The following is a 16,806-nucleotide window of genomic DNA, read 5'->3' as shown; positions in this document are numbered from 1 at the left end:
GAAAAAATCAGTAAAGAAATAAAGGGGGAAAAAAAATTTTCATGGAAATACCTGTAACATAACTTAATTAGAAGTTGTTCATAATGTTCCCTGTAAACTGATGTTAGTATTTTTCAAATGGTTAGTTATCTTTTTAGAGACATTTGGAAATAAGATTTGTGGACAACTAATGGGGGCTAAAGCCATCTTCTTAAGTACAGCTAGGCTATATGAGCATATATAAAAATATAGATATATAACACATATCGGTATTTATTTGGGTGGGTGGATGTACACACATATATATGAAAGTAAAGTTTCTAAACCCCCTAGGAAACAAAGCCCACAGGGTGAGGTGTCTTAGTGCAAGCTGTATATTTCAGGCAAAACCAAGAGAAAACACACATACAGCAGCTGAAATTATTTTGAAAATTTTCTATTCTGATAAACTTTTCTACTTTCATGTAATCCTATCAGATAATGCTGATTACAGAACAGCATTTAGCAGTTATGGGCCCATGATGATAGCATAAGAATTCAGCTCATTTGACTGGATATTCTGCAGCCAGTTTTGGCAGAAAAAGATGCAACTTCTGGCAATACTGACGGACACGATCTGGATTTCTGTACCATTAAATTAGATAGCACTATATAACTGTGTATTAAACCCACACACAGTCTTTAACTTCATCAACTTTTATCAGATGTTTTGTCACACTTTATCACCCTTCATCAAGCATTACAAATTTCCTTCACGCCCTGTTTAGTATGATAAGGTCTTTTATGTCAACAGCACCATTCTTAAATATTGTTAGCAGTATCGAGAATCCAGACCTACATTCCTGCATGTTGCTAAGGTTCTGTTTTTTCTAACACTTGCACTGTACCTTTATTCATGTCAGCAGTAGTTCTTTTGCATTTCTGATTTTCTAAGGAGCAACTTAAACCCTGTTACACTGCATATAAATTTATGGACACTCATGACATTGGTCAGACATCCTCACGTAATAAGAAGAATCATTTATGATCTTGCCCACATACCTCCAATAAAGAAATATGCAAGCCTTTTCAAGTAGAAACATAGAACTTTGAACTCAGATTCACTAAGTACAGACAAAAATAAATGACGAACTATGCCCAGATGCACCACTGGATTGATATTCAGTACCGTGTCATTAGCTTTAGGATCTGTGTTATGACAGCATAGTTTCTATGGGTAGTAAAGTATGGTCTTCATCTTTCTTGGCTCTTGGTATCAGAAAAACGCCTATTCTGAACAAGTTCTCTAGGCTTCTTCTATAGTCCACAAGGATCAAGAGGCAACCTGAGACTTGAAGACTCCAAATAGAGTAAAGCTTGTTTTTCACAACAGGCAAAGTCAAACAAAACGAAACAAAATACAAGATCCTACAGCAGCAATAAATAACATGGCGAAGCTACCGTATGGAGACTTTGTTAAGTTATTGTTTAAAAAGGCAGTGAGAGACACAGCGATTAACTTACTGCAATGTAACTTGGAAGGAATGGTCTTGCATCTCAGGAAAAGGAAATCAAGAATGAAAGTTTGAGACATTCTTATTTTGCTGCATGTATAAATATGTTCCTATTTAAGCAAGATTGCAAAACAGAAAGTCATCATTTGGGAAATTAAATTTAACAGTGAGGGAAATTTAAGACATAAAATCTCTTTTTTATTTTTATAGATGAGAACCTATACTTTTAAAAAATCACAACCGATAACTGCACCTCCTTCCAGCACAGAATTCAGACACACATCACAAGCCACATCAATGCCTGCTTTCAATCAACAGGGGCAATCCTGTCACAAAGAATAATTTGAATTCCAAATGCATAGTTAACATGCACATACGCCCCATCATTCCAGACCGAAGAACCTGCTTCCCTCCCGTAGCATCCAGAGGGCGTGCTCGTGCCTTCCCTCTCCCAAGCCCTCCATATTCAGCATATGACATATAGAAGATAGCACTGTCATTCTACCCAGGGAGGCAATTTAAAACCTCAAAGGACTGAAAGGAGAGGGAAGGTGAGAAGGAAATGTATATTCAGCCTCCATATCTGAAAAAATCTGTTTACCAGTAAATAACCTTTTTCTTTCTTCTTTGAGTGACAGTCCACAGGTATACTTGCTCTGCTAGTGACTAAACATTTCATAAATACTCCATCATGCAAACAGAAACACTCTGCCAAGTACTGCCTCAGCCCTCAAGGCTTCTGAGATGACATAATGTCTAATTAAGATATGAAAAGAGCTTCAGGTTGCCCAGCAACAGACCCTAGGATTAAAAATATTTCTCCAAAATACCTCCTTGTTACAATCACAGCATGCTCTACCACAGCCAGATCAATTTCACCAACATTTTGTTTCATTGTAAGTCTTGACACAGGCCATTTTAGTCTGAAGACAGTTGCTGTGCAAAGGAGGGGAGTCCTGCTCTTCAGCAATGGACACCAACTGCGTTGATTTCCAAAAAGCTGTATACTTCTGGCTACAAAAAGCATTCTTAGATGCTGAGGGCATGAAACAGATTTCACTTCAGAGGCATGACATTCATAAAGAAAACTAGATCAATCTGTTCATGAAGACAAAATTCAGAAAACAATTTAGGAAATTATGATAGAAGACAGAGCAGTTAACCCACAGGTGTCAGGAATTAGTGGTGGAAATGCACAGATCAGCCCATTCAACTGCAGAACTGCGAATACCACTACGAGGAAGCCGAGAGATTAACCTTTCCATTTCAAAGGCTGGAGATGATAATCTGTAATTTGGAGATTACAGACTTCTCATAGCAAGGCTGCCTAAGCCAAAAAGGATAGATGGAATATTTTCATAGTTTCACCCCATTCCTCTCCAGACGACGGGCACTTCCTGCTATCATAAAAGGCAGCCTCTCACAGCCTGAAGATTAGTGACCTACTGTGTGGAGGCAAGGCAGGAGAGTATGCTCAATAATGGTACATCTCAAGACAACAGTAGTAAAATATGGAATGAACCATCATGAAGTGCAATAAGCCATGTGTGCCCTACAACTGAAAAGCAGCTTCTCTTACTGCAATGCTTGGCCTATTAGTCAAAAATCTGATGAGAGACACTGAACAGTCTATTGTCTTTTAGATTCCTTTATTGATCCATAGTTAGAGTAAAGGAAAAGAAAAATCCACAAGCAAAATAAGCACGTGGGAACTCTTATCAGCAAGGTGGGCAACCTGCTGTGGCTAAACATAATAACCTGAGAATGGTCTTATCTACCAATTAAGCAGAAGTGATGATGATAGAAGTAGCCATAATAGTATCTTTGCTACATGGAGATTAACTGAATGCACATCTAGAGTTATAAAACAGTTCCCTTAACAAAAGATCTTGGAAAGTGTTACCATGTTGAACCTGAACATACACATAGAAGAACTCCACTTTCTTACATTCAGAACGGGTTTTCAACCAACTCTCCTTTTTAATACTCCAAGAAGGCTTGGAACAGATTCCCTCTTGAAGTAGATTGCAGGGATGCCCAGCAACTATAAGGTAACACGCATCTCTGAAGAACTGAAGAGTCACCATGATTACGGGCTGGAAAACAGAATTCTGAAAGGTAACAATAATTTTACCTCTGAAAGGTAAAAATAACTTCTGGAAGAATCACTAAATAGGGATTAACTTGCTTTCAGCTGACAACTAAAACTCTCTCACTGCTATATCAGATCAGAACAGCTCACACATGAAACAGAGATGAGCATTGCTTACTTTTCATTTCCTTAAGGTGGAGAGAAGGCAAGGAACAAGCATACTCTTCAAAGGCACTACAGAGATCTTAAATACTCCAGTTTGAAGTCATATAACATATGTCCATCCACAGTAAGGATGTGTTTGCAGACCTTGTCTAAGAACAAACATACATTTGAGGTCACAGTAGGGGGTGATTTTTTCACTGATGTCAGATCATACTGCCTACGAGTACTGGAGGGCATTCAACAGGTAGAGGAAGTACAGCTTCCTAAATTGAACTCATGAAAGTCTGACACCGTGCTAGCCAAAAAACTCTCCAGAAGAATAGCCTTTCAACCTATATCTTAAAGGCAGTCAGGTAAGACTGGAGCTTACTTTAGAACATGTATTTTCATACAAGGCATATGTAAAAATACACAAAACTTCAGAGCAAATGTGTAAGCAGCTTTCTTTCACATCAAATGAGGATAATGCTTTCTGTTCTCATGCATCTACAATAACACTTCGGTAAACTGCTTTCTATGTTAATCTCCCACTTTAGAAGATAATAATACTGAGTGTGTCCCTTATCAACATCTTGTATCCGCAAACTTTTTATTGCAAAGCACAAGCCGTTAATTAAAGTTAACAGCTAATTGGAAGTTGGAATACAGATAAAAGATGAAACAATAGAAGAGAACAAAATATTGGATAAGTAAAAACTACAAGTAAAATCTTTATAAAATAGGTAAGACTTTCACGTTTGTAGGCAGGACACTCCTATTAAACACTGCTCAGTGTTAATACGGAATATTCTGTAAATAGGCATGTGAAACACAAAATCTCAGTTCTGATGTAAAAATTCAGATTACGAATTCATAAACTTTATAAACTGTCGCAAAAAGTCTGTTAAATGTCCCTTTTTAAGGATGAGACTAGAAAAACACCAAGAATAAAAGACTTGCCTAAAAAGTTGGACAGCATCTTAACATCTGAGACAAAAATAGAAATCCTCTCTTTCTAATTCTTAGCTTTAATAACCAGAACCGGACCTGCAGGCTAAAGAGCAATCCTATGTTAAGGGAAGGACAGGGACTAGCTCTCTGGCAAACTTACAGCCAAACTTACAAAATCGTCAAAAAGAATCCACAAACAAAGGGCCATAGACTTAAAAAAGCATAAAGACTGTGGAATTATTTTCTCCTGTCAAACAGTATAAAGTGAGACATGATGATTTCAGCATGGTTATAAAAAGTCCTCTGAACATTTTTTTAATATCCCACTTAAAACTTCATAATATGTCATTATATCTATTATGGCAATCATCTATCACTGCAATGCAATTAATGGGGAAGAAAGATCTTAAAACCTCTCTCTGTTCAATAAATATCTTGTAAGCTGTTGTTCCAAAAACCTACATTCCTAACGTAAAGCTCACTGCAATCAAACTTTTAGGTCCTCTTCAAGAGTCCCAGTGAGTGGACCCTAAGTGTCCCTCTAATGCAAGGGGCAGATTGGGGGCCTCTAGGGGCCTTGACACAATCCAGGAAGTTCAGTACAGCATGTACATTTTGGTGTCACTCCAACTATAAAAGAAACTACATCCCCAAACCATTGCCCAGAAGCAGGGGCGTTCACATGGATAATAATTTGAGCTTTTCTGGATTAAACAAACATAAAAGAATTTTTAATTCTAGAAAGCACACACCAGCTCTTCCTGACAAAGAAAAGCTGCGTCTGCATCATGATAAATAAGCTTTTTTTCCTGAAAGAACAATGAGGAAAGTTCACTTGTACTTCTTAACATGAACTGGAAATAAAGAATTATTCTTAATTCTTAATGCAGCTGGATATTACAGATTTTAAAACCTGTAAAAATATTATTTTTAAAAACAAACTTGAATGTTTTGAGATCATATAATTTTCTTCCATTGGTTTCTTTGCTTGTTCTTCTCCCTGAATTAATTTCACCTTGGTCAAGAGGGTCCAAGCATCAGAGGGTTGTGTGACAGAGTCAGAGAGACGGCGCGCACACTAGCAGCTACAGTTCACTCTCACCCTGGGGGCAGAGGGGAGGTCCACAAAGGATCTTGGGGAACTCTGCTCTGGATTCCGGCAGGAATGGCCAGAAACAATCTACAGCAGCACAGAGCAGGGGGTAACAGACAAGACTGCAAAATGTACTTCAGTCTCCCTAAATTCTGACTCCCAATCACATCCTCTAGCAGCATGTGCAAGATAGATTACAAATTACGTGAGAAAGTGTTTCCTTCCAGCAGTTTTGAATTTGTGACTTAATTTCATGTCCTCCTATTCCTGTGTTACGGGATAGAAAACAGAATTTACTAATCTACTTTATACTCATTATTTCTGCGCATTTTTAATATAGTCTCATATTTCTTCCTAGAGCAAGCACATTAGTATGCATTACATGTATACGTTATTCTATGCTAACTGTGTTATAGAGATTGTGCTGTAGTCCTACACTTCAGTTGCAAGCTACTGGGTTGGACTGCACAAAGTACAGTAACTTGAATTTTACACGGATATATACATTGCTGTCCTTCCAAATCAACTATTCTAAGGCTTCATAACCCTTAACACAATTTGTTATATCAGCTTCTAGTCAGTTTGAATGAGCTGTAGCAAGAACTGTAGCACACTATCAACAACTGGAAGCCAGCGTCTTCAACAGGTCTGTGTGATTTTCATCTTCTAGTAGAGATTGCGGTGTTTTTTTCTGGATGCGTCTCTCTTGACGGCACTGCATCTGAGACTTTGCAGAAATATCTGATTAGGAGAAGAGGTGCAACTAAGTGTTGCATTTTGGTGCTCTTGAAGATTTTCCAATGAAACACTGAATTCGGGTTAAAAGATTTTGCTCCAGATCATTCATCAACAGAATAATTTGCTTATTTCTAATAGTGCAATTCTTATTATGTCCGAACCAAGTGGAGTAGTTCATCTGTCAAAGCCTAAGATATTTTTATTTTGTGATAGTACTAAATCTGTTTCCCTATTGCTTTCTTATATGCTGAGAAAAACTGATCTCAATATCCAGGTTGCTGAGAAATAACAAAACACAGAATTTCAAGATCATGTCAACTCTGCAGTTCTTCTACATGATCAAACCTTTAAAGGAAAACATTCACATTCACATTAATGCAATTTAGGTACTTTTCATAAAATTCTATCAATCATTTATATTCACAATCTGGAGAGAGACTTTGTCAGAACAAAAAAGATTAAGGCTGTCAGCTCTTCTCATTATAAGACCTCCTTCCAAAATGCAGTTGTTAGTTTTATTTCTTAATTTGTGGGGAAATTTTTCAGTCAAAATATTCAGCCATCTCTAACAAAATACTACAAAAATAGAAGAAATGACAAAATTCGATACATATTGGCTTTTGTTACCCAAGTGCTCTTCTACTGACCCCAGTAATGTCCAATAAAACCTGGATGAGTTATAAAAATAAAAATTTGTACTTGTGCACATACCCAGACAAGGACTATACTAGCAAGCTCAGATTTCCTCTGCAATTGCTGCCTCTGGATACTTTCAGAGGCAGAACTCAGGACTAGAACTGAGAGCAGGGTACTTTGCCTCCCACACTTTCAGTGATTTCAGCTATAGCTACTGAACCAGTTCTACAAATGCAGAGTTTCCTCAACTTCCATATTGTCTCCTTAAGGTAGTGTGTGCTTAAACTCAAGTTTAGGTGGCCTACAAATTCTCCCGACAACAATCAGGCAACATCAAAGTCCTTCTAGATTGAACTTAACTATTATTTTGTCCAACATTATTGCCAAAGACAGATGAAAGAGCTAGATACCTGGGACCCGTCCACATCACAGTTAGGCACTCCCTGCCCTTAGCCCCTTGGATGGACCCAGTGCTTCTTTTCAGAATCCTGAAGCAATTTCTATCCTGAGCTGGCATCAACGATGCTCCTACAGAAAAGTAACGTCCGTTTTGGCTTTGAGGGGCACTTCGCATAGGAATGTAGGTGCAACCAATAACTCTTCCTACTGGTACCCCACATACATACTAAGTTAAACTTGAGGAAAGAGCTAAATTTGGAAGAAAGGGAAAGGAGATGCTTGAGACAAGGAGTATAGTGAGACCAGGAAACCAGCAAAGATAACATAGCCAAAGAGATTGGAAATGGAAGCTAGAACACATACTAAAGTTGAAAACAACTGAAGAATACATAAGGAGACACTACTCCTCTGCTTTCCACAAAATATCTGGTGATAATTAATAACAAACTGAATGACCCTGGTTTATATTGAATACAGCCATGCCTCCTGCTATCCCTCAGCCCAAGCTGCAAAGATATGTATGATGGATCTAAAAATATGACCAACCATATGAGCACCAACTTGACTTCACATGGTAGAATACTTTTCATATATCTCGATCTGAACCCAAAGAACATACTTCATTAAAAGAAAGTGTCTGAAGTTCCATTTGAGAACATTTGGAAATGCCGTAATTAGTACTACCTGTGAAGCCTCCAGCACAGGCTTTCTTCTAAAGCATCACATGATAATATTTAATGGTACAGTGATCAGTTGAGCATTACATTTCTCCCAAACAATCCTTGCTTTGTTTAACTACCACTGTGGCTTTGAACTCCATACACCTCCAGACCCGCTCTGAGGATGAAAGAGAGCCGTGCAATTACGAGTTCCTTGTCTGCTTCATTTACCACAGACCAGGCCAGGAAATGACCAAGTAGAGGAATCCAATTCTCATAGCCCTCAGCACAGTGTGGCTTTATCTGAACAGGAAGAAGAAAGGGTCACTGTCATTTCACAGGTTCTTCATTTAGTTAAGGAAGACTGAAGGAAATGAAAGGAGTCTAGTTTATGTATATGTATGACAGACCTCTCATCTCACTCCAGGACTTTGCTTGCATGTTTGTACTTACACTAGTAGAAATTTCAATAAGCTGATATAACAAGGAATCATATCAGATAAACAAGCTACTATCTCTAGATTCCCTCGACAAAAAACGGTAGAACATTTCCAATTGACCAACAGAGCCAGCTAGGTTATGGGACATGAACTGGTAAGTATTATTCATATCTTAATTTAATCTGTTAAATTGTGGCCCAGCTTCCCAACTGTCAGTTGTTAACCATTTGGAAAAACAGACCCTAACCCATTCATAAAAGTTAAGTCAATGCAAAGATGAAGTGGGATTCCAAATACGCAAAGAGTTCACGAGTCAGTGTTATAAAGTTACCTCTTGCAAGAACAGATTACAAAAAACAGTGCGGAATATGCTTAGGTATATGAGGGTCATTGAATTTGGGTGTTACTTGGTTTTCAAACACAACAAACAGCAGTATGATCAGACAGCCTGCTTAGCAGCACTGTGCATTATCAACAGCCAGGTCTTCAGATCCTGTAGCAATATGTGGTTGAACAGGGCTTTTATCTTGCAATATTACAAATTAAACATCTCTTTCACTGTTAAACATGAGCCATGTTTAAGGCATAGGTGACATTTTGTCTCAAAGGCAAACATGTTTCAAGATTTTACTGCAATAGTCAACAAAAAACTTGAAATATACACAGAGGAACCTTTGCAAACCTCACATGTAATTTAGTGCAGATGCCGCCAACATTAGATTTTTTAAATAGGAATTTATTCAGTGCATGTCATTGCAAAAGAATGTAGGTCTGCTTATAACTCAATTTACTCCTGTAAATCAAGTATGCCCTTATATGCTGCAAGCTGGCATGGTCTACCACTTCTGCACCTTATCAGTAGTAGTCTTTTATAATAGGATAAAACATCATCTTGGTCTTTATAAGTTTTTTTAATAAAAGTTTTCATAAATTCTCAAGCCAAGTACTTCTTTAAACATACAATGCAGCAACCTTGTTCAGCACTGCATTCCTGGCCATGTGTTCTGGAGTCTCTAAAGTAGGGACACATTTTCTGCCAGAAAGATATCCCATTTCAAAGACTCTGCACCAAATAATAGAGGAGAGAATGTCACAGTATATGAAGTAAAAGTAAGACTAATTCCAAAATGTTCACTTGACCTTGATGTAAAGGTCTGTTCAAGTAACATCTAAAAGCAAGGATTTTCCTAGATTTTTCCTAATGTGGAAATTTTAATCATTTGTTGGGACTCCACTTCTTAACAACTGCACCTTTACCTATAAAATGACATGCTCTGTAACTAATTAGATGTTAATATTGAAATTGTTATAGGATAGCAAGTCTAATTTAACCATCATTCCAAATTCAGTAACATATGCACATAGTCAATTACTTAGAGGGTCATTACTGACTGGATCTAGCAGTTAGGTAGATAATCCTTGTCTATCATGAAAAGAGAAGCCTGTTGAGGAATGCAAGACTTATTGCACTGTAAAGGTAGCCAGAGAACAGTCACTGGACTTTTTTTTTTTTAAACCTCACAGCTGAAAAAGTTTTTAGATTTTGTATAAAACAGACTTAAGCCAATCCAAGAACTATTGCTAGAGACTGAATTCTGCACCAGATGTAGTTAGGAGATGTCAGGTAGCAGGGAATGACTCAGCCCAAATGATTTAAGAGGAAACTATATTTATACATAAGTGGAGAAGCTCATTAATCGTGCACTGAATAGGAATGGTGAAATACTTTTTTATGTCTGGGGCAACTGATATCAGTTAGGGGACTCTTAACTTATCTGAAATTCTCCTTTAGCCAGAAAATGAGGCAACTTACAGAACAGGTACTGTTTGTTAGCAGATTTTCTAACAAATGAATACTCTGATAATACACTAAGTCATTTTAGTAATTGCCCAGAAAATGCTGGGCAACAGCCATTAAGTTTTCTAGCATCTGATACATCAGTGAATCACTTCCTTGTCACTAAACATCATAGAAGAGTCGTTGGTGCTTTACAGACTCAAATAGGCTTGTCTCCCATTTCAAGGAGGAGGAAGGACTGATGATAGCACTCAAAACAGATGGAAGAAATTAATGAAGAACTTGCAGTGAATACCCCAGGAATACATCCTGCTTATTGATGAATACAACTTTCCTGAGTAATTAAGAAAGTTGAAGCCTAATTAAGCTACATGGCTCTGCATCTTCCCTTTCTCCTTGGACAACTGCGATCTTACAACTGAATACTGCCTACAGTCTGACACAGTCCTTGCTTGTTGCCGAGCAAACTGTTCCACTCCAAAATTCCATAGATGGTCCAAAACCACCCATTTTCTTCATTTTCTGAGTGTTTGCCATGAGATTCTGAAGCTTGATTTGGAGAAATACAAAACACTCACAGGTGCAGCTGAAGTCAGCAGGAGGCAGTCAGCAGGTGACATTATAACCATACAAAGTTCTATATAACACTAAGAACTCTGAAATACTGGTGCTTAAGTGGCTCAGACTGAGTATTCAACATTAATAGAAGATTTTGACCTTAATCTCTCTGTGCCTCGGCTTCCCATCTGTAAAATACACGTAATACCACTCTCTTATCTCACAGGGGATTTGTGAGGATGAACTCAGTAAGTTTTTGAAGCATGCAGATAGTATAGGGATAGTATAGGGATAAAGACTTTAAAAATAGTATGAGATAGTCTTCAGAGCATGATTTGAATAAACCATGAGCAGTAACTAAGTTATGGGATCAGAAACTGAACAACAGAGATAAACAAAACACTGACTAGCTGCTGATTAAACAAACAGTGAAGATCCTGTGCACTCAGTGAAATGGGAGATCAGGTGGAAAAACAGTACAGGATCATGTAATCCAAGACTGTGTTACAGGGTATAAGCACAGCAGAGTAACATTAATGTTGAGCAAGCAATCCTAACTCACTAAGAATTCTTACCTTTAGAGTCATAATCTTTTTAACAGTTTGCATCTCCTCCAAACTATCAACGTAAGTTTACGGACAAATACAAATGCACCTAAATTGTCAAGAATACATTTGTATTCTGCTATACAGCGGTGGGCAGAGCCCCAGACACTTGGCTATTGTTAGTTCATCCAGTCCGTTTCTGTAAGAAACTACTGCCAGTGTATCCTTAGTTCACCTTGTCAGAGAGTACCGCTTTCCCAGAGCTGCCTCAGGGTCCTGCTGACGGATTGCTCTAATTGCGGTTGGTGAAGTAAAGGCGGCAGCTACTTCATGCTCTGCTAGCACACGGAAATAGGCACCAGCATCTGGCGTTCCCACAGGCTTCCCCTGCAGAGAGAGTAATTTAAAATGTCACAGAATAAAAATACTTCATAATTCCTTGACAATTCAAGACTTGAACACGTAACAGTAGCAGTAGCACAGCAACAGAAGTAATTTCAAACAAGACTTTAAAGAAGCTTTTGTCAGAATGAGTGTATTCACCTGCTACAGAAATAAATTCACAGGCTTTGGGCACAGACTCTCAAGTGAATACAGCACAGGCTAACTGCTACTGAGAAAAACAGGATAAATGGACAGGCAGATGGAAAGAGAGCCACAAAGAGCTCTTACTACACTGACAGCTGAGGGAGCTACGTGTACTTCTACTCTTATCGTGAAACACTGCAAAACATTCAGAGTTCCACTCAACTAGGATTTTCTTGGCACAGCAGCATTTCAGCTATACACCTTGGGCACAGGCCTACAGGAGATGATGCCAGCTCTTTGTTACCTAGAGATTTCCTCGCAGTTCTGGAAAAATTCCCAGCTAGCTGCTTACAACTGGCTTCGTGGCACCTCTGTGCCACTGCAGCACATAAAAGACTGGAGAAAAGCCAAAGACCGCTTTTCTGTTTTAGTGCGCAACCATGCTACTGTCTATTTCTTTAAAAACTAAACATTGTCTTACGCTACAGGGAATATTCAGGAGAACTGTAAACAGAAGTAATTACAAGTGACAAATCGTCCAATAGTAAGAAATAATAACAAGAATAATCAAAAATAATCTTCTGCTGTGCTGCAAATATGAAAAGCACGTGGCACAAGATCATATAATCATAATTTTATTGTATGCAATTACTGCAGTGAACAAACTGCTCCACATACATTTATTTTTAAACGATGAAGAGATGTTAAAGTAGAATGAGCTTTAGCTCTGCAGATACTGTCATAACCTTGCTGCTAGAAAGGCCACATTAGGAAGATGAACTTTGACAGAGCCTGCAGATAAGTGAGGAGAGACATACATACGCTCTTCAAATCACAAACCCGACTTGTCAGTGCTTTATGCAAGAAGCCACAAATACAGAAAAAGTTTCACTATTGCAAACGTCACCATCTTTATAGCACTATACCAGCCACAAAACAAATTTGCATCTCCACCATCCTTGTGTAAGCACGTATGTGGAATACGTCCTTCCTAACAAGTCTCGTTCACGTTCATGCGTTTTATTACATTCAAAAGAGCTGCAGGCACAACTTAAAATTCGTAACTAGCAATCTTTATGTGTGCTGATAACTTTCAACAAACCATACGTACTTTTTCCTCTAACACGGGATAAGACTTGCAATAAAACAAACACCATGCAATAGACAGATTAATAGGTCCAATGGAAAAAAACAGTATCTAAAACTCTGTAATTCTTTTCTATTGCCAAGATGCAAAAGGAAGAGGGGAATTAAAATACCATGAAGAATTTGCTAATTTCAGTATTTTCATACCAATAATAAGGCACTAGCAAAACAGTAAATGTTGTGAAAATATACACTAATCAAAGTTTGTTTCCAGTCTTCAACAGCTAGCAAATGATTTTTGTCCCGAGGTATGAAAGACATATATAACAGGTTCACAAAATAGATGATAAATGACATTACAAATTTATATAAACAAACTGCATTAGAGACGTACTGACTATTTCATTGTTCTTCTACTGCGAGATTCACTACACTCTGATCTGAAAGTTAGAATTTTGCTTTAAAGCTGACAAGGCATTTTTGCACACTGGGCTGCTCAGCCAACCGTGGCTGCAGTTCTAACACACTGCCACCCGTACCACACCCCTTGCACGTCCCCTTGCATGTACACATGTCCATGCACGCGCACATACAGATGCAAACAGACAGGCAGGTTTAAAACACCCCTCCTCCTATACCACTGCCCAAATATTATGCAAATTCATTGCTCCCTATGGAAGTACTTAGCAGAAGGGACATGGGAGACAAAAAGCAACCGTTTGCTACAGCCAGGGAGAAGGAGGAACGTCTTTCATATGCAGATTAATAAAAAGAGTGAGAAAGCAACTGCTGGCTGGGAACTAAACATCACAGTCCTTAAAAAGCAGTCATCTGACCCCTGCCAAGGGATTCACAATACCTAAGAGCTGCATCTAGCACTCCGTTCACTAAGCGCAGATTCAGAGCTCCTGCCGCAACCCAGAGCCAGCCAGCAGGAAACAAACTGTACGGAGGGAGATGTCTGATGTCTCATTATGCAACAGAGGCACCTTATTCCACTCAGGATTCACAGCAGAGCATACTTCTCAAAAGTGGACACCTACCAGAAAAGGAGAAGGTTGTCCTTCAAAACACAGCCTTGTGGCTATCGCAGTTTGAGGAAATAGGATTGATGGGGCCTAAGGGAGTCTGAACCCAACCTAATCCACTTTCCAGTGCTTTTCATCCCATTTTCTGAAGAGGTGACAGCGTTTTCAGTAAAGCCTCACCTTTTTAAAGTGCCCTGCCTTGTCCCAGTTTAAAAATCAGCCCAGTGGCTCTGACACACGCTCCTGTGAATTCTTCCCTTTCCCCCTCACACACTGCCTTCCCCCACTGCAAACTCCCCTATACTTGTTCTTTAAGCAACTAGTCCCAAAAACTGGCAAAAGCAGTGATGAACCATTTGGCAAATTCAAAAAATACAAGACTCATGAGGCCAGACAGCTACCACTGGCTTTGTAATCCTGTGGTGAGGTACGCCTGGTGAGAGGAGTTCTGCAGTGGAGGAAGACAAAAAAGCAAGACAAAACAAAATGCACAACAGGAAAAAGTGTGTTCTGTTTTGTTCTGTTTTCAGACAGAGCAGGCAGCGAGAAGAAAGCAGGGAGAAATAGAACAAAATAAAAAAATGATTCCCAGCAAAGGAAGCATGGAGGAGTATTACCACTGCCAAAATCTCTCTTTGCTAGTAGTCTATCCTAGATTCCCAAAAAGAAAGGCAAAAGGAAATAACTCATTTTTTCAACACAGCAATGTCCTTCTTCTTCTTGTGTAATGCATAGTTCCCAAAGAAAGCTCTTTCATTAGACTCTGTCTTTAAACCTTCCCTTACACACTTGCTCATGACAGCTTTCATGAATTCATCCAGGTGTTCCAATCTCAGTATCTCTTTTCCCTAGAAAAACTGCTCTTTCAAGTTTATGTAATGTTCACTATACCTGCAGATCTGCAACCATCTGGTTAGTAGCACAATCCTGCATCACTAGTTTACACTACAATAAATGGTCTCAAATTGTGAAAATTCCCAAATTCCCACAAACTCCTCATTAATTAATTAGGTAACCAAAGTAGCACCATTTGTAATCATTTGCACAGAAAAAAAACTTAACCGTGGAGCAATCTGAAATTGGTTAGCCTTGCCAATGAGGAGATGGCCTGTAATTTTTAAACCAACTGAAAATTTCCCGAACCTATAAAAGGTCTGTGTCAGGCCCTGAGCGCACCAACGCCCTCCTAGGCATTCGGTTGCCTGTGCTCAAGGCTAGCTTTGCTACGGCGGTCGCCACCAGATCTGCTCTGATCTGCTTGTCTGGGTACGGGGGGACAGGCCCCTTCTCGGGGGAGGCACAGGCCTACCTGCCTTGTCGTCCCTTTCGGCTCCCGGCTCGCTTTCCCTTACAGGGGAGCCCGCTCTTGCTGCTCCCTGACCATTAGCTCAAGCCGTGCCAAACCCTGAGCCGAGCACTGCAGAGCATCTTGAGCACGCGGAGCTGAACCCTGAAACATGTGGGAAGGGCTGCATGTAGGACCCCAACAGGCTGACAGTATTTGGAACAGGTTGGCCGCAAAAGCTTTGATTTGGAAAAGCATGCACAATTTTCAGATCTGGGAAAAACACAAATAAAGCAAACAGTTTAAAGAAAAGAGTAGAAAATCCCACTGACAATGGCTAGGAGATAATTCCCAAGGAATAAGGTGACAATTAAATTTTCATTTAGGGAAAAAAAAAAAAACAGGCCTATCCGTAAAATATTGTTACTGAGCCTGCAGAAAAACTTCTCCGATGCCTTGGCAGGCGTTCACAGTTTAGCAAATGCATAAACAAAAACTGACATAAGCAAAACAAATCTGAGACAATGCCGATTAATTTCAGAGCCCAAAAAACTATAAAAGAAATTGCCAAAGAGAGTTCTCATTTATCATATGAGCATTCTAAGTAGCACTGCAAAAAGTCACAAGAGTTTTATTACCACATGCAATTTTGATTTTTGAAAATTTAGCAGTATAAAAAAAAAAGCACAGGGTAATTGGATTCAGAATACGCTGACAGATTGCTGAGTCAATTGGGGAATGTCAGCAGATGAGATGCTTCCATTGGATTTCTGCCGAGATCAGTTCAAGACCTGATACTATTCAACATTTGCATCAATAATGTGGATGAAAATATATAAAAAAAAAAGATTACTAGCAATAGTATCTGTGGTTAGCATGAACTGTGAGTACGGTAAACAAGAATAAGGCAGTCAGAGAGAGAGACCTGCCTCTCCTGATTTATAAAAAAAGAAGGAACAGACACTTCTCATACCAGCTAGAAGGATTCAAGCAGAAGAGCCTCTTTCTTTTGATAACTTCAAGAGACTCTGAGAAAGACAGACTGACAGGAACATCTTTCTGGAAGTAGCCAGGCTGAACATGAAATTTATCAAATGTCTACTAACCGAAAAGACGTCCTCAGGCATGGCGTGCTTGATGCATAATGCAAGATTATGAAAGAAGATTCATAGTCAGGAAGCAAGAATGACCAACAATATAAAAAAATTCTCCTATGGAGAAAGTGAGAAGCCAGAGGGATGGATTACTGGTGCAAAAGGCATATAAGAGGAGCTATGATAAAATTACCAATTACGCATCAATAACAGCTCGACAATTTCCTTTCTACGTGCCTCCTGACAACAAGGAATCATTC

General features: G+C 39.0%; 1 protein-coding gene across 1 annotated transcript in view; it reads right to left on the bottom strand.

The window, feature by feature from the left end:
* ACSS3 (acyl-CoA synthetase short chain family member 3) overlaps nucleotides 1-16,806 on the bottom strand; it is a 93,009-nt gene that overhangs the window by 37,358 nt on the left and 38,845 nt on the right. Inside the window, exon 8 of the mRNA XM_068936465.1 lies at nucleotides 11,761-11,912. Within this exon, the coding sequence (XP_068792566.1) occupies nucleotides 11,761-11,912 (152 nt within the window). The remainder of the gene's footprint in view (nucleotides 1-11,760; nucleotides 11,913-16,806) is intronic.

This window comes from Struthio camelus, chromosome 1 (assembly GCF_040807025.1).
Source record: "Struthio camelus isolate bStrCam1 chromosome 1, bStrCam1.hap1, whole genome shotgun sequence".
Taxonomy (NCBI): Eukaryota; Metazoa; Chordata; class Aves; order Struthioniformes; family Struthionidae; genus Struthio; species Struthio camelus.
This window is presented reverse-complemented; position numbering and strand designations above follow the sequence as displayed.